This window comes from Etheostoma cragini, chromosome 16 (genome assembly GCF_013103735.1).
Source record: "Etheostoma cragini isolate CJK2018 chromosome 16, CSU_Ecrag_1.0, whole genome shotgun sequence".
Classification (NCBI taxonomy): Eukaryota; Metazoa; Chordata; class Actinopteri; order Perciformes; family Percidae; genus Etheostoma; species Etheostoma cragini.
In genome coordinates, this window is record NC_048422.1 from 18,159,285 (window position 1) to 18,178,605 (window position 19,321).

Sequence of the window (19,321 nt, forward strand, 5' to 3'; positions counted from 1 at the left end):
CTGTTTGAAGAATATTCTGCCTACAACAACCCACTTGTCAACTTCACTCCAGGAGAGAGAAGACAATCTTTTAGTGCAAGGCTTTGATCACATTATCATGCCAGCCCCTCCTTTTTTGTATGTGGAGAGAAGCAGATGCTCACTTGAGAAATTAACTGTCTGGGAATAAAACAGCAGGCACTTAGGCTACATGCTGACATTTACTTTCCAGGTCTCCAAAATACCAGGCACTCATAATCCACTGTTCATTCTTCCCTCCTTTTCTGTTTTCTACTTTTATCAATCATTCTTCACTCCTTGCTTTTCTCTATCAATTCATCCATCCATCCATCCATCCATCCATTGTCCAATAAAGGCTTAATAGAAGACTCAATGTTAAAGTTGGCCACAGATTACCAGATGGCTTTTCACACTACACTTGTCCCTGGGCTGAGAGCCCCGTTAGCCCTGGGTTAAGCAGCCTACGGCTTTCAGTCATTTCACATTTAAAACTTCAAATGTGTTATATAGCTCCACTTTTGGCCTAGGGCTTTTCACACAATATTTAAACCCAGACAAACCTCTTTTGGGCTATGCAACATTACACAGTACTGTGAACTCTACCTTTGAAGACCAACTTGGACATAAATTGCAAAAATAAATACCGCCCTACAATGTGAAATTCTAAAACTTCTAACCTTTCATATGTACTATGCATTGATCCAGGAATAGCTTTACCAAAGTTAACACTGTCTAACATATATCAGTGTGAAACCTCATACTAAACCTCACTTTTTACGTGAACATGAACCAGAAACATGGTAAACATATCTTTTTGTGAACTGAGTCTAGTACATTGAATTTATCCACCCAGTGAAGATGGCTCTTTCCTTGTCCAATCAAATTGTTGTGACATGGTAACTGTGTGCCTAAATTGTGTGCATTGAGCCCTAGAAGCAAAAACAAAAAAATAAAAGAGGCTGCATTGGTGAGGGTGTGCTGTTTCAGGTACTGGTGAGACAAATCAAGAAAGGTCCATTTGAGTAGTAGATCAATAAATTGGAAGGCTTATCAAAGGCCAACACACTGAACAGTTTATAATACTATGGGAAAGTTATCATAAAGGCTTAGAGGTTATACATACAGTTTATGTCATCATCATGGGGTAATCAATAAAAATACACACTTGAATTGCTACCCTGCATTTTTTGTTGCCCAAGCTCTCTGCATGCCTGGCATTCTTGGCACCTCCACTGTGTCATGGGTCGGCCTAAGTCCGTCTAAACGTGGTCTAGGTCATCCCAGGGCTAATTAAATGCAAGTGTGAAAGCCGTCAGGCAACTATTATAATGTTGGTAGTTGGATGTTTGTTATCCCAAAGTACACAGGGAAGAATGCTATTTTGTTATGTAATAAGTATTACAACCTAAACTGACTGAGCTCCAAACACTGTTGATTAAAATAAATGTGTGGTATAGAGTCAGTGTGCAGGAGTTACCTTTTAATTCCTTCATATATATATATATATATATATATATATATATATATATATATATATATATATATATATATATAGTAAAAATGATATTGCCTCACCCGTCTCTCTCGGCTTCCTTCTTCTCAAGGTCTTGAATGACATCCAGCAGGACCTTAATGGTGTTCTGGCTGGTCTCCAGCACCCCCTCCAGGCTGTGGAGCTGGGTCTGCAGGTTACGAATGTCATGCAGGGGTCCGTTTGGACCCAGGAGCTTTTCTGTCACCCGGGATGGGTCCAGTTTACACCTGGCTCCAGACACCAACCCTCCCAGAATTTCCTGGACCTGTCTTAGTGTGTCAGCCTGGGTGGCAGTCAGGGGCCCAGCTGTAGACCGCTCCCCAGAAGCACAGCAGCCCCTAGCTCCAGAGCAACCCTGCTGGTTTGGAGGGAGAGGATGTTGGCTGTTGGGGGTGTTGGGCCTGGCGTTGGGTCCTGAGCAGAGCATTTTGTGTAGTGCCCCAAGCTGAGCCTGGGCTGAGCTGAGACAGCTGGACTTAAAACAGGCCTTGGCAGGAGAGGAGGAGGATGAGGAGGACTGCTTCTCTCCCTTCATCACAGCAACTGGCGGAGTTTTAGCTCTGTGCTTCAGAGAGCTGGCTCTCTCACAGAGCTTGGGTGAGTCTGTGCATTTTATATCTTCGTTTTTTTCCTTTTTCCCATCTTTATCTTTGTTGTTGGCCATGCCGTCTGCCCTGAGCATGGGTGTTCGGATTACATGACCTGGTGGATCACTTCCCTTTTTGCGTGGTGTGTAAGGTGGAGGTGGCGGGGGAGGAGGTGGAAGTCGAATGCCCCTCTTATCCTGAGCGTTGTAGGGCGCCTGAGAGGGGGGCGTGTAAGGTGGTGCAGCACGAAATGTGGAAGAATAAAGAGGAACAGCTTTAGTTGGTGTAGCACATTGTTGTGCATTAGGAAGATTGGACGCATATGTTGTCACAAGTGGAGGCGGAGAAGTGCAAGATTTTAATTTGGGGACTGGAGAGGAGTAGGGGGTTATGCCAGTGATGGAAGAAGAGGTATTTTGCAGAGCTTGACATGGGATGTTGCAATGAGACACAGTTTGTATGAGAGTGGCATAAGAAGGTGTTGTAGAATTAGGGTGAGGGGCATGGTGACTAACCGAATGTGTAGTAGAGTAATATGATATGGAGGTGCATGACAGGGCAGTTTGAGTTACAAATGTACATGGTGTTAAATTTGTAGGAGGTGTAGCATTTGACGCATTGTGTGGTGGCTGATGTGTTACGTTTGGGGCAGTGGTTGGATGGCTAATGGGGTCAAAGGGAGTTATATTGGGGGTTACAGTCGCTGTAGGGGTGGAAGAGGTTAGGGGAGCTGATGATACTATGTTTGAGATAGGGGAGGTGCATATTTGGGTGGGGCATGATGGTGCAGTTGAGGAAGGACTGGAGCAGACAACAGCTGTGCTGGGGGTTGTTGGTGGTGACACAACGGTATAATAGGGGATAGGGTGTTGGACAACAGTAAGTGCAGAAGTGGAGCAAGGAATGGACAGTGCTATGGGTGGAGGTGGGGTGGTGCAAACTGGTTTGGTTGGAGATGAGGAAGGTGGTTTACCGCAGTGTTCCGGGGTCTGTTTTGGTGCACTTGTAGGTGGGTTAGAAGCACAGTAAGGCACTGTAATTATTTGGGTGGTGGGAGGGTCTTGAGTCACAGTTGGGGATACAGGACTCTCCGATTGAATTTGCATTGCACTCAGTGATATTGTCAGAGGTGGGGAAGAACAGAGGCTGCAAGTTTGTGTCTGGGTAGTGCACGGTTCATGATTTGGACTGACAAAGTGACAAGGCAAGTCTGTTTTTTTTTTAGTGGTGCACTGTTCCGCATTAGGAGGTAGGGTTGGGCGAGAGTTGGGAATTTGAATTGGAGTTGTGCATTGTTTGTTATCCAAAGGTAGAGATATATGTTGGCTCTCAGTTTGACTTTGGGTGGTACAATACTTTGAATTTTGATGTGGGAAAGGGCTCTCAGTTTGAACTAGAGTGGTACAGAGTTTGGTATTTGAGGGTGGCAGGGATGGACTGGGGCTTTCCGTCTGAGTGAGAGTGGTGCAAAAGTGCACTTCCTTTCCAGGATCACTTGTTGTCCTATTCAGCCGCTTTCTCCTCCTGACTACTGAGGGAGTGCTGCTTCCCTGACGCTTGGCGCCATCTCGACAGGACATAGAGGAACAGTGAAATGGCTCAGTGTTGTGAAGCACTGAAGGGGGGCAGCTGTGCCTGAAGCTTTTTACCACACTAACAGCTGATTTGATGTCTGTCCTGGAAGCTTTAGACCTCCGTTCCACCACAGTTGGATCTCCAGGCCCAGGAGGACCATTCTGATCCTTGGACCTAGGCACCAACACATGGTTGTGCGCAAGGTATTCATCTTGGGAGTCATGCTCATCATCCCCATCCATGCCCACTGAGTCCCCAATGCTGTGGCTACGTGTGTGGGTGGAAGAGAGGGACTGGGGCTTTTTAAGGCATGGGGAGGTCTGGATGGCTGTGCTGGTGCTCGTGCTGGGCCTGCGTGTCATTGGCAAGGTTAGGGAGTTAGTCTGTGGTGGTGCCCAGCATCGACGTGTAGGGCCCGGTGTCAATGGATGAGGAGGGGCCCTGGCTAAGAAAGCAGCCACTACCTCTATAGTACTTGCCATGTCCCCACGCACAGCCCCCACCACAGAGGTTTGGCCAGGTAAACTCTGTATCCGTGGGCCATCCCTGTCAGTCCATGGCTTGGGGGACCTGCTGTTGTGTTTGCGTTGAGGATGTGGACTGTCACTATTTGTGGCAGGCTTCTGATGGCTATTGCTTTCTCCTGTTCCACTGTTGCCACTGCTGCTGCTGCCATCCTCCAGGTCTTTAAAGCGTACCTGGTGGGTGCGGTTGCGGCGGCGCTTGAGACGGCTCTCAATATCTGGGGAGTCTCGATTGAGCAGCACAGAGCGCACAGTCATTGTCCCAGGCAACTTGTCCCCCAAGGTGCTCTTGCCATTGGTTTGGCCTGTAAGCAAGTGGTTGGGCTCTTTGCTCACCATTTCTCTTGTCTCTCTCGCTCCCTCAACATCCACAGGCTCCGCGGGAAGTTTGATGTTGTGAAGGCCTCGTTGTGTCAGTGCATCAACAAGGAAAGTGATCTCCCCTGTACTATATATTCATTATAACAGTGAGAGATCTGTACAACTGATTGACTGAGTTCTAGTTTCATCACAGAATATAGTTTATAAGATAAACTTCTTTATAGGATTGTGTGCAGCTGCTCAGGGTGCACAACTGTATACACCAAGGACTTTCTTTTGCAACTAAAATTATCCTTTAGAAAGGATGGATTACTCTAATCACAGTTCAAGGAGTAGTAATATTAAGCACAGCTAGGAAAATATTTCCCCTGTACAAAAATAAATATATGCAGCATCAAATACGTGTCCATACTCTCCCATATCTTCTGACGTTGTGCACTTCTTGCTTCTTATTTCTCTTTAACATTCCAGGGAGAGAAACTCTTGATGCCAGAGAGGTAACCAGCAAATAAGGAGGAAGGAAGAAGATGCAACCTGTCCATCCTTTCCGTGTCCATCACATTGACTTGTCTACTTGGCGGCCCCTCCTTCTCCACCTGCTGTGTCCCCTGGGCCCTCAGGAGATTGGATGGCCAAAGTATGGGATGGACCTGCATACTTCCCCATAATGGCCTGTCTGTTTTAACTTTTTTTTGCTTTCCGTCTCTTCCTTTTGATTTTATCGCTCTCTCTTGGTTTCTTTTTGTCTCAGCTCTTCTCTCAGTGACTCATTCTCTCATGGTTGCAGACGGCGAGAGTTCCTAAAGAGAGCAGAAAAACAAAGAGAGAAATAAAAGGAGTAAGAGAGTGTAATTTTTCCATATTATGCACTTCCACTGAAACACAATGTGCATGTTCCTCATGATAATGAAGGCGATATAAGATAGGCAGCTATTTTAATAATGAATAAGAGTGGGGTCAGCAAAGAATGGAAAAAGACATCAATTCAGAAAAAGTAATGAAAGGATGTAGATGACAAAAGAAAAACAGGGTATAGGGAGAAACACTACGTACCAGAAGAACATCCACAAAAAAACAAGTGAAAAGAGATTGTAATTAAGACCTATTCACATTGGCTGAAGGGCATACTCATAGTTTGTGTATTTGATATTCCTCTCTCTGTAATCCCTTTTTATAATATATGAAATATGTCCTTTGTACACATGTGTACACTTACATTATTGTTAAAAGTAGCTGTATTGTGGCAGTGGCAGCTCTGGTCGTATTCAGTATTATTCCTGCTCATGGGCACACATTGTGATGGTTATTCCTCATATGAGTGTGTCTTACAGATTTTTCTCTTCCGCCATGTTTAACCGTCTGTGGCCCTGTTATCAGCTTCTTGATGATCTGCCATGGTGACATCTTTTCTGATTCATCTGGTCACTGTGTGACAGTCTGTCTGCCTTGCTGTATTAAGTAGTATGTTCTCGTCACACTGATTCTGCGGCCTGTTTTTGATGATCTACAGCCTTTATACGTATATATATCACTTCCATTTCCTGTCTGTGCCACTGGCAGTCAGGCGTGATGCTGTCGTTTGTCTTACACGATCTATGGATCTGTGCCTTGTTATCTCCTTGTGATAGCCTCTGACACTGACAGACCCGGGTGAATTCTGTGTGTGAGTATGACTGGCTGTTACTCTGTTCCCCTCTTTTCTGTGGGAGGGGGTAATTAGTGACGCCTTCACAGCTCCCAGGTTATTTAGGGAGAAAGATACCCGAGGGGCTGCCACTTTTATTTACGTCCTCTGTTTTTGTCTCTTTCTATCTCTGGCTCTGAACAGGAGGATCTTTGTCACAACTGCGCCCCCAACATCAATCCCCTTTTAAAAACTTGGTTATTAGGATTAATTATGATTAAAGACACAGCTGACAAAGCCTTGAGGGGAAATATCAACCATACACACTCAGATATATGAATGGATTTAAAAACAAACCTGGACAGGATTCCTTCTCATTTCAGTTTCTTATCACTTCAGTGTCTATAGCTGCAGATGAGCTTCTTGTGATTCACACAGAATACCAAATGGGAGATAGTACACTAAGGAGGACTGATCATGATCTAGAGAGGCTAAACGACAAAAGCAAATGTATAAATATATAGCATATTATGGATCTACACTGTCCATTTGACCTTGATAATTTTCTCCTTGGATAAAATCGTTTCCACTGCTCCTATTTTTCATTAGTCTTCCATTTCACTCTGGTCGTCAGTCTTCCTAACCATTTCCTGTAAAAAGCACTACTTTCAACATTTACCCTGACAGATTTTCCTCTGAGTTTCATCCACCAATCGTAGGACCATTTCCCTTACTCATTCTATGGGTTGTCATCCTGATCTTACCCTCTTTCTATCTTCCTTCCTTTCCCTCCCCTTTTTCCTCACCGCTGACACTTTTATCTTTCCTCCTTCTTCCACCCTCACTTGCTCTGCCACATTCTCTCCGCAACATCTTTTTTGTCCCGCATCCCACACTCAACACAATTCCTCCTTCTCGGTCTGCAAACTACCTTCGTATCAAAATTTACGCTGACAGTTTAATGAATCCAGATCCTCTTAATGCTGCATGGACTCACTCCTGTGGCTGAGGCCAGCTCTTTCCCACATGTGACATTTTCATGTTGAGCTTTATTGGCAGACAAAAGATAAATCACCAGGCAGGAGTCGGAAGGTGTGCAACTGCATAATGCCAGCAAGGGTCATAACTCTTTTCGGTTATTATTTAAGATATACCACAGCCTCCTTGCTAGCTGCCTACCTCTCTGACCAGGCTTTGGTGTGGATTTAGGCTTCTATTCTCTTTCCTGTGTGTGTGTTGATAATGCTAAGGTCACATCTGATCTTCCTATGCTAAGCCGTGCTGACTCTGAGAAACATATCTGATAGACTCAAAACACGAGAAGCCAAAAGTCTGGTTGCACAGATCTAATAATATTATTTAAAGGATGTTGAGAATTGCATCCATGCCAATAACACACCTTTGGGTCTCACTGTGCTGAGGATGTGGAAGGTGCTGTGGATTGAATTGTTATGTAAAGGCTTGTCAGATCGGATTGTCTAGGCACGCTTAAATTTGTCAGACAGGAAAGAGATGAAGAGGAGGCACAGAGAGGAAGAGGAGAGAGAGGAGGTAGACATGCTTGGTTATATTTAGAGATGCTATGAGACAACCTCTGGCAGCAGAGGAAATGTCATGGTTAGGGTTCAGTGAAGTGGTAAATCAGGAGCATCAGCGTGTCAGGGCATTTAAGGGGGAACTGGAGAGGAACTAAGAAAAGCTATATGATCAGTTATTGGCCCTGTGAGCGAAAGGAAGGGTAAGAGTTATACCTGCGCTCTGTAAAAGGAATTTACAACACAATCAGGTCCCAGAACAGATGTAAAGTGCAGAAGCCTTTTTGGTGTTTGCAATCTTGTCCAAAGTCCTCTCAAAATCTGGAACAACTCCTTAAAAGTTGCCGATATAGAAATATTTTGTTAGGTAAGAATTGTGTGCAACACAGCAATGTCTCAAACGGGGAGGTTAGGTTATTATTTAACAAAACCAGCAAGCACATGAAATAAATACAGATGCAGCTCATTACGGACTTTGTATGTATTCATTTGCACATTCATAAGAAAAGCTGACCTGTGTCAACAAGAAATAGCTTTCACAAATTGTTTTCAGAAAATAGTAAAAAGCATCAGTGAAGGTATCATCTTCACAGCTCACGGAGGGGTGGAGGGGGGCTGTAAACAGTAATGCAGCTGCCTCTGACTGATGAAATCTTAAGCCTGATCATGCTTAAAGCAAATTGAATAACACAAAGAACACATTAAATTACGATTCTTAATTCATTATATACCCGAGGCATCACAGTGAACACAACCATTGGTATTCCTGTTAGACACTGTGTAATAGCAGCAAGATGTAAATACTGGTTTGTATGTGTAGGACTGTGTACTAACATTCGGCTTGGCCAGTTACAGTCAGCCTTCACAGCGAGCCATGTTTCACCAATACGGCTTCTACAAAAAAGAGGCTTGGGTGGTTTCTTCCTTCATTGAAATAAAGTTATCACCCAAATGGTAACCACCACGGCTGAGTGTGTCTATCTGCATGTCAGTTCTGCAGCTCTGTCAGCCACCAACAATAGAAATTACAGAAACTATTAGCAACTAGCTGGTCAACACAGTGAAGAAGCTAAAGCAGCAAAAGAGACATATATCTCTATAAGAGTTGGGAGAGACCAAAAACAGAGCTCAAAGAGAGGAAATGTTGGGCTTATATTTATCAGGTGGCCAGAATCACAACTTTAAAGGTTCTCGAAGCGATGTCACGCGTGTTTTAGGCTACAACATTTGTCACATACAGAAAACATCTCACTATCCGTTAACTGTCTGTCCCCAGAACACACTGTAAAAAAAAAAAAAAACACTGTCCTGTAGACAGTCCAGGGTCTACAAACAGCAACAAAAACATACTGTGCCCACCTGCACCACAAAGATACACAAACTGTGTTTAAGCATTCCAGCGTTCCAGCCATTAACTGACAAGAAGGATTTGGGGTGGTGGTTGGAGTGGTTGGGGGGGTTAGTGCGCGGAAGCACAGAAGGGAGGGGACGGGAGGAGGAGGAGGGAGGGGCAAGCTAGTCTCGTTTTGTTTGAGAATACTTTGAACGTCAACAAGAAGTAACGTCACTCAACATCTCTTAGAGCACTTAACTGCTGGGTGTATAAATAAGGCAGTATTTGCTGGTAAGTTCACCATATATACTTAAAAGCATAGACTTAATATTTAAAGTCACTGCTTAAAAGTCGATATGTCTGTGTGATAACAGCCTGTTTTTGCTGCCCCCGAGTGGCCAAAAAAGTCAGTTATTGCAGGTTTAAGAGTGTACTGGTTAGTTTAACATTTGTTTATAGCCTGATACTCCTTCTCACTTCACAGAGCATGTTTTTCATGACTATTTGACTAACTACAAATTTTGGAGAGGTCAGTGGCAATACAGAGGAAGCAGACAAAAGGTTCAAATGTCATAATGAAATCCACACAAATTAGGAAAAGTTGGTGCACTCCATGCTGGTTTTGTTTTGATAGACAGTTATAGACAGTACAAATTATTGACTTTAAGTCATGTGTCTAAATATCTTCAAAATTAATACAAAAAAACGCAATGCTTCTTGATGCTAAGTAGGGCTGTTGTTAAGACAGAATCTAACTTTGTCAATATTTGCATGTTTGTGTCATTTTAATACTCTACTGTAATGCTCTTTTCATTCATATAACAGCACAGGATGCAGATATTTCAAGGTTAAACATCACTTGAACTATAAACACACAAAGACAAATGTCAGCTTGCAAAGTCAAAGGTCAGCTCATCGGCCACCCTATTTGTTCCAATTTCCTTGAAGGATGGCCGGATTACTTCTAACTTTCAGAGTGTGAGTGCCAGAAATGATTTGTCCCATCTGTCCTACTCTGACCAAAATCCTCTGCCTAATATGAAATCCCTATATGTAGGCCAATGTATTGTGATAAGCAAACCAACTGTAAGCAAATTTGTGAATGTTTGGGTATCTGTGAAAGAAAGCCAGAGTAAATATTGTTTTCTTTTTCAAACACCTTCCTCAGCCTTATTGTCTTGTATCTCTGGCTGGTTAGTTCTTTTATGTTGTGGCTTGTGTGTTTCTGTGCCACAGGATTTAGAGAAGAATCTTTCAAAAGGTCTTTGTGTGAAAAATCAGCAGCAACACACAGGTGGCCAGACGGACATGCCCAGTGCACAGCAGCAAACCTACATGTAGGTACATACAGCGCACACTGCTCCCTGAGGGTTACTCTCTGCTGGGCCGCCGTGCTACAATGTCCCTGTCCAAACTAATGTCCCAAGAATACATCATGGTGTGTTACCTATAAAGGCCGGCTGCTGTCAGTCCAACAAAAACCCCGTGCCAGCAGAAAGACAGATTCACAAAGCGTGGAGTAAAATACAGTAAAAGTTTGAGAGAGAAGTACATTAACTTCAGTTGGGTATAGAGAGAAAATTAAGTGGTGGAGACTGAAGACAGATTTATAAGCTATATGAGAAAAGGATTAAATGTTAGATATATAACAGAAGTGAAATGGAGCTGACCCCTTAAAAGGCATGCTGATGAGATAAGATTAAAGGGATATATAGTGAGAGAACAAGAGCAAAGAGTTGTGTGATGACAGACGAGATTGACAGCACAGCATTTTTTTCACACAGCAAATGTGTGTGTGTGCACAAATGTGCACCTGTGCGTGGTGAGTGCATGTGCAAATACCTTTGTATCATGTGTTTCAGTGACAAGGTTACTATGAGATCAGTTAATTGAGAGTTATGAATGATGTGCAAATGAAAATACATATTGTAAAAGCACATTAGCATTATTGAAGTGCATTAACAATTTTACACTTTAATTGAAAAGAGCATGCATTGAAACCCCCACACACACACACACACACACTTGGAATTCCCTCACTCAGTGCCGTCTCCTCCTCAAACTTTCTGTGTACACGGCCCCCAACACACACACACACACACACACACACACGCAGACACACACAGTCCCGCTCATGACAAATATGCAATGAAAGCACGTTGCTGGAATCTGCAAAGCTACATCACAGACAGACCAATCTAAGCTCCTCACTCTTTAAAGCTTCTCATAAAGCCGCACCATCTCGGAAAATAACTCCCACACCTGCAGTAAAGCAAAGCCGGGTATCAAAAACACACACACGTACGATCCCATTTCACTGGATTTCAGCATGCGCACACACACACACACACACACACAATGAGCACATGAACACACCCCCATTGTCAGAATAAATATACACGTACGCACACCACACACACCTGCCAAACACATAAACAAATGCATGCACGTGCATGCACACATGCAAGGACGCGCACTGCCTCTCTTTTCATTGCACAATTCAGCAGAATGTAAAAAGAGCCAAAACAAAACAGTGAGTAAAAGAGTCTCGTTGCTAACACCAACTCCCAAAAAATGAAAGCAGATACTTGTGTGGTGTTTTTAATCTGTCCTCAGCCCTGATCGTTATCACTTTGTTATCTCTATGGTGGTGCTGAGAGAAGGGTGATTGGGGAGATTGCTGTACTATCTTCCATCAGGACACAGAACTGAGTCACACATACCACATCTCTCTCTTCTTGTGTCCCTTCTGTCTTGTCTCTTTCTCCCACAAATGCTCGCTCCTCTTCTCTGCTACTCCTTCACGTCTCTTCAGCCCATTCTTCCATCCCTCCGGCGTTTATGTTTGCTCTTATTCCCACCGTTTCTCTTGTTATTCTCTGTCACGGCTGCTTGGTGAGCTTCACACCGCTTCCTTTCCTCTGTGTAGAGTCCATCTGCTCCTCTCGTCTCCCTTTCCTTTCCTCTTTATCCTTTCCTCTCTGGTTGTGTCTTTTCCTATCTTACTCTCCTCTTCATCTGTGAATTCATGCCTTTCACGTGGGAACCTTTTATCAATCCCTCAGAGCTCTGAGCTCCGCTGTGTCTACCTAGCTGCCTGAGCCTGTGCTGTGAGTGGAAGTGAATGGACAGGAGGGGGAGCAAGAAGGAAAGAGTGAGCAAACAGGCAGTTACCCTCTCAGATGCTACTCTCAGTTTCTCCTGTCTTGTTTCTTTTTCCTCTCTCCCCCTTGCTCGCTGCGTGCCTTAATTATGACCTCCTCTCCATGTCGCCATGCAAGTCCCTGTATCCTTGTATGCAAAGGAAGGGAGGGAGGAGGTGGGGGCTGGGATGGAGAATGGGAGGCAGTCGGAGGTGGAGCTAGAGAGTAAGTCTAATTAAAAAGCAGAGTATGTACAGCTGCGGAGAGCAAAGAGGGAGACAGCGAGGAGCGGGGTGGAGAGAGGGGAGCAAAGTGATCCAGGGGGCAGAACCAAGGGACAGGGAGGGAAGAAGCAGTCAGTAAGGGGTGGAAATGAGGGGCATGGTGGTTAGGGGGGGCTGGTAGTAGAGAGTAGCTAGTAGTGTGAGGTGGGAAAAACTGAAGAGCTGACAGACACCAAGGTCAGCTGGAGAGGAATGCAGAAAGGTCATGGATAGAGAGAGAGAGAGAAAGAAGGGGAAGAGAAGTATGGAGAAGGAGATAGGAACAGACAGGTAGAATTATTGTACAGATATCTCCCATGTGAGTGGGGGCAGACCCGGGGAACCATGACCAGCAGGATAATAGAGACACATGGACAATGGCCCATTGAAGCAGTGGCAGATCCACAGTCATTGAAGGTTAAACCGTGCCACTGTTTTCAGGCATCGTTAAATTAACAATTGTCGGTGTTGTGCATGCAAATTAAAGGCAAACCACCATCTGTATTAAATTAATCATGTATTTTTGCATAGATTGACTTCTGTCTGAAGTTTGGAGCATGTTTTTGTCCAGGCTTGATGACTATAACAAACTGATTCTTTTTTCTTGTCTTGTTGAACATCAACCCTATTATAACTGCACAGGCTGTCATTTGAGGCTGGTTAGTAGAAACCACTCTATACAGCCGAGACGGGGAGATAAAGTCTACACCTAAATGCCTTAAGGACGGAGACATCTCATCCCATTTTATCAGCTCTAATCACTTATCTTGTCCCATATCCTCTCCCTCTATCAGACTTACATTAACATCCCAATAAATCTTGTTCTTACATCTCTCAGATGTTCTACTTTTACACTTTCAGAACTCATTTCTAGGAATCGTCATTTGAATGGATTTCAAATGAAATGGAAAGAGCACAATTACTTCCACAGAATTTAAAGTAATAGGAGTTGAACGGACAGGCCACCCACTGCAATAATGATCTGTAATGGGATATACGTATGGAATAAATGTAGGAACATGGAGTCAAGCCATTTAGCTAACAAGATGGCCAATACATTTCATGGATAACTTTGCATATTCTTACACAACTATCCAGCAGCACAGTGATTTATATCAATCTGCAAGGTTTCTTGTCTACAACATACCAACCTGTTATGAGAAAAGTTCATTCTAAAAACTAATGATATATAAATGTGATATAACAAAATAAAGTGATAGGTCATTACTGTATATAGCTATATGTCAGAATAATAATGTGTTGGATCGCAACTGTAATTACCTCAGAGTTTGAACATTCATTGTTGACCTTGTAAACAGTAATTGGAAAAAATAGCAGACAGCGGATTAACAATGCTAACATGTTGATATTATCAGGTATAATGTTTACCATCTTATTCTAGATTAGCATTCACACGTCTGTACATGTAGGCTCAGCTCCAAACAGCAGACAATTAAACATGGAGCCCCTATAAATGAGATGAAAAACTAATACGTGTTGTGCAAACTTATCCAGCGAACTCAGGAACAGGCCTCAGGATACGCACCTGCAGCTGGGTTGAAGCAGAGTGACGCACTGGTTGAAGGGGTGTTCAGGGTCATAATACGCTGCACTGAGAGCTTTGCACGGCTGCAGCAACTTTGTTGTCTGTGATGGGTTGAAAGACGAGTGATGTTTGAATCAGTGAATGTTTGTGCCTGAGACTGTCAGCATGGTGAAGCAGCAGATGGAGGATAATGAAAGGACAGACTGTGAGGCTTCTAAACAGTCAGAGCAGTTTTTTGTCTACAGAGAGGACCTTGAGTTTACAGACGACAACAAGCTTTGGCTGGCAGAGTTTATAGGTGGTGTTCCGTTTATCATCCTTTATATTTTGATGAGGCTCTTCACCCTTTAAACTGTCCTTTTTGGTAATTATAGTGGAGTTGTGTGAGGGTCAACTGATCTCTAAAGAGCTAAAAAGCAGTTATTTATAGTTTGAGAGACTTTCAGACACAGTAGCTTTCTGCACAGGCTTTGTGAGATGAAACAAATGAGAATGCTAATAGGCCACTATAAAGACTGTTGCATTTCCTAGACTGAATTACGAAAATCACTTACTGTAATGACTCTCCATGTATTTACTAAATACAAATGTGTTGCTGTCTATCAAAAAGAAAAAAAAACTTCATGGGTTGAGTAATGTTTCTGCTTCTAAAGCTAAATAAACCCCAATGGATTATCTGAAAAATGCATTGTCATACAATTTGTAAAGATGTTCATGGTCCCGAGAGGATGAAACCAATTTCCTATAGCACCAACATGAAGTCCAAATGAAAGGTCTTAACTATTAGGTTGATGGTCATGAAATTTAATACAGATATTCATGTCCATTTTAGGATGAGTTGTAACAACGATGGTGATCCTGACTTAATATATAGCGACGTCATCATGTCGTAATTTTAATCTTCCCATATGCCTTAGCTGTACTGTGTGTTTAGTGTGTGTCACTACTTAATCCAGTCCAGAAACCCAATATGTTTTTAATCTATACCCTGACCAATGGGCTATCCTGAATCTAACTAAACCATTCAAGGTCAATAATTAACCTCAAACATCTTTGCACATGCATAGAACAAATCAGGGTTATGGTACGGATAGGGCAGCAAGAGTGCTAAATTGCAAACGTACAGTTAACTAACATTTTTATTTATCAAACCAAATCCAAAAGCTCTTTGCATATAGCCAGTCAGATATTTTTCAGAGCCACCCAAAGAACACTATGAGTTTACTGGGCCTCATTAATCCGGCTCTACGTCTGATCGGCTACAAAAAAAGAAGTGAATTTTAAGAAGATACGTCAGTGTAAACTCAGATCAAGTCATCAATCACAGACTAATACAAGGTTGTAGGATAGGAGACATGCCTAATGGCGAAATCTAACTGTGGCCATTACCTGAACAAGGTTTTTATTATTTTGCTATCTCAGTTTCAAGCATGATGGATGAACAAAATGGGCAGTCATTTGCTGGGCCTGACTACAGCTGGCATCTCGCTCTTTGATCTGAGCTGAGCTGGGGCCCAGGACATTGTCAAAGATCTTAAGCTCCTTTGATGGATGAGGGAACTTTTCCTGCTTTGTTTCTGGGGCGAATAATGACTTTCCGTGTCCGTCCGCTTCTCGAAACAAGGCTGGAGGTCAGAAGAGAAATGCTGCTTGGCAACTTAATAAATGGGTATGAAGATAGACTGTGAAAGCAGAGAGATTTCTGGCTGCTGCTATGCACCAGAGGGAACTAACACGTTGCATCATTCTTAATGCTTGGTCCTCTTGTCTACCTCAGATAAGTCTTGGCAAGTGATTTACAAAAAAGGTGCAAATCTGTTAAATAAGTATGGAGCTGTGTGACATTATGAAGTTTTCATTTTGATTCTGTAGATAAAACTGCCTCAGCACAAGAGTGCTTTATCATTGCTCTCTCCACCAGGTGGTGATGTTGTTCTAAGAAATAAAAAAAATCTATTTCCCTTAAATGTTTACTCATTTGATCCTATTGTATTCACTGATTGTTCATTTTCAGTAAGTAATCAGAGTGAAGGGGTAAAAACATTAGGATGCGAGATTATTTTGTGCCTCCTGTGTTACATCTCGGTTTGCTCTTGGCTACATGAATGAAATCCATCTCTGAGACTGTGCGCTGCTGATGTCACTGGTGCCAAGAGTCTTAAAGGAATGTCACAGAAAAAGATGACTCACTAGGGCCATAGGGCTCATTCGGTACAGACACAGACAGCAAAATTTGAAACACTTTTTTGATCTAATTCATTAAAAATAGTTTAAATATAGCACTGAGGTCTCATGTTCTCCAGGTACATGATGCGGATAAAGCGATGATGCAGCAACCATCCTGATCTGTTCAGGTCCATTTCATTTGATGTTTTTAAGGCACACATCAAAGGGTCTACTTTCCTTCTACATGCAACTTGCCAAAGATTAAAAATAGAGTGATTTAAAAAAGGAAATTATGTTCTAAATTTTGGCAATAACTAATAAGTTTATACTAGAACAGCAACCCATGAGAACTACTTTAATTAGGAACATTTGGATAAATATCCCTGGACTAAGAAGGTGAAATCTTTATACAGTTAATTTCTTTTTTTTAAATTTGTCAAAACGGCTACAGTTAATATATCAACGTATATAAAATATCAGTGTATAAATCCCAGCTGAAAAAATTATTAAAATTTAAAAAAATTACTTTAGCTATGAATAAATAACAACTTAAAGTTAACACGTTCTCATTTGCAGAAGGAGAAATCGCAATGGCACCAAAAAATAAATCTCATCACCTCCTCGCAACGCTACATCTAAGTGTATCTGCACAATTTTTCACGCTCCATCCTCCTGTATGTTAGATAGAGGTGTGATTCAGTTCAGGGACTACAACCAAAGTTAAGGTATGTATATAAACTTGAACCTTTAACTTTTTAACAGTGATTCGGAAGTAAGCTACAGAAAATAGGCATTTACTTTTTAGAGTGTTTCAGGCAAGCAGGTACAGGAATAATGAGGTAGTTCAAAAAGGTAAACAAATCCAAAGAGGAGACAGGAAATCCAAAGCCAGAAGATCAGGCAGAGGTTCTAAGCATCCGGTAACAAGTTGCAGATTACTGAATACAGTTTACAGAGGGTAGAAAGCAAAACTACAAAGCACATGGCAACTTTGAAGAACTTGCAAGAAGAGAGAAGAAAAGGGCTGGTTAAAGATCTACAGGGCTGATGAGGAAAGGGGGAACAGGTGAGCAGGTGGGTGGGGATTGAAGGGCTGGAGGGAGTGGCTGGATGGGAAAGGAGAAAAGTCAGATGGCATCTAGTGGACAGGAGGAGAACGAATGGGTTTGAGAAGTTCAAGTTTGTTTGCGTATTCACTATGGCCCTCATTTATCAACTTAACCTAGAAACCAACGCAGATATGAGCCAGAAATCCGCTTACGACAGGCTTTACCCGGGATTCATGAAACGTTCATATCACACCAATCAGAGCGTAAGAATGATCGTACATTGATAAGTACAGTGGCGAAAAATGATCGTAATTTAAATAGTATGCCCCAATATTTTCTTGGTTTTGAGGCCTCACCCCTACCATTTACGATAAGGCCAGACGTAATCAGGCTAAGAAGCGGTGCTTTTCAGAGGTGGATTTTGAAACACTGACATCTCAGTTTATTTGCAGTAACTATTTGGCAGCCTGAAAACTGGTATTAGGCTGTGGGAATAGAAAGAGATCACTGATGCGTTCAACATTCTTGCCGTATTAAATCGGATTCCAGCTTAAGTTTATTTAATTTCTACATCCTCTCTGGCAACCATCACCACATCGTGGTGGAGAGGATTGTGTGTCCCTATGAACCTGAGGGCTGTGTTGTTGGGAGCTTTGTGCTCCTGGTAGGGTCTCTCATGGCAAAGTGGTCTCAGGTGAGGGGCCAGACAAAGAATGGTTCAAAAACCCCTATGAAGCACCTAGAGGGAGACAGAGTGACCCTGCCTGGAGAAAGCTAGAGGCCCCTGTCTGGATATACCTGTTGGGTGTGGGAGAAGTTCAGAGAAGACATGCAGAAGGACTTTCAATCGGCACAAAGGTGCTTCTGGAAAACCGTTTAGCACCTCAGGATGGGGAAGCGGGGAACAAGCCAAGCTGTGTACAGTAAGGATGGGACGTTGTTGACCTCAACTGAGGAGGTAATAGGGCGATGGAAGGAGCATTTTGAGAATCTCCTAAATCCAGCTAATACGCCCTCAATGAATAAGGCAGAGCTGGTGGATAATTGTTGTCAATTTCCCTGGTGGAAGTGCGTGAGGTAGCAACTGCACAGTAGCAAGGCCCCAGAGGTTGATGAGATCAGTCTAGAAATGTTGAAAGCTCTGGGTGCGGAGGGGCTGTCTTGGCTGACATCTTCAACAATGGGTGGAGGTCTGGGACAGTGCCTAGGGAGTGGCAGACCCGGGTGGTGGTTCCCATCTTCAAAAGGGGGACCAGAAGGTGTGTGCCAATTACAGGGGAGTGTTCGGCCGATAGTCAATCCTCGGGTTGAAGAGGAACAATGCAGATTCCATCCTGGTCGTGGAACAACAGATCTTTACTCTTGCAATGAACCTGGTGGAAGCCTGGGAATATGCCCAACCGGTCTACATGTGTTTTTAGTATCTGGAGAAGGCGTATGACCGGACCCGGGAGATACTTTGGGAGGTGCTGCGAGAGTCTGGGGTGAGGGGGTCCCTTCTCAGGTCCATCCAATCTCTGTATGACCAAAGCAAAATCTGAAGCAGTGGTTCTCAGCAGGACACCAATGGAGTGCCTTCTTCAAGTAGAGAATGAGTCCTTACCCCAGGTGAAGGGGTTTAAATACCTTGGGGTCTTGTTCATGAGTGAGGGGACAATGAAGCAGGAGATTGGTTGGAGAATTGGCGCAGCGGGTGCGTTATTATATTCAATTTATCGAACTGTTGTGAACAAAGAGACCTGAGCAAGAAAGCAAAGCTCTTGATCTGCCAGTCAGTTTTTGTTCCTACCATCACCGATGGTCATGAAGGCTGGGTCATGACTGAAAGAACAAGATCCAGGATACAAGCGGCCGAAATGGGTTTTCTCAGGAGGGTGGCTGGCGTCTCCCAGAGATAGGGTGAGAAGCACAGTCATCCATGGGGAGCTCGGAGTAGAGCCACTGCTCCTTTGCATCGAAAGGAGCCAGTTGAGGTGGTTCGGGCATCTTTTAAGATTGCCTCCTTGGCGCCTCACTAGGGAGGTGTTCCAGGCATGTCCAGCTGGGAGGAGGCCTCGGGGAAGTCCCAGGACTAGTTGGAGGGAATATATCTCCAACCTGGCCTGGCAACGCCTCTGTTCC

General features: G+C 43.3%; 1 protein-coding gene across 4 annotated transcripts in view; it reads right to left on the minus strand.

The window, feature by feature from the left end:
• The window catches only part of LOC117959670 (mucin-17), a 93,094-nt gene that overhangs the window by 20,902 nt on the left and 52,871 nt on the right, over positions 1-19,321 (minus strand). The window contains exons 1-2 of one of the 4 annotated variants that reach the window (XM_034896944.1): positions 11,757-12,406; positions 1,576-5,341 (exon numbers count right to left, since the gene is read on the minus strand). In XM_034896944.1, the coding sequence (XP_034752835.1) occupies positions 1,576-4,559 (2,984 nt within the window). In that variant the 5' untranslated portion in view covers positions 4,560-5,341; positions 11,757-12,406. Of the gene's footprint in view, positions 1-1,575; positions 5,342-11,756; positions 12,407-19,321 lie in introns of those variants that run through there. The other 3 variants (XM_034896943.1, XM_034896940.1, XM_034896941.1) reach the window with 3 other exon arrangements.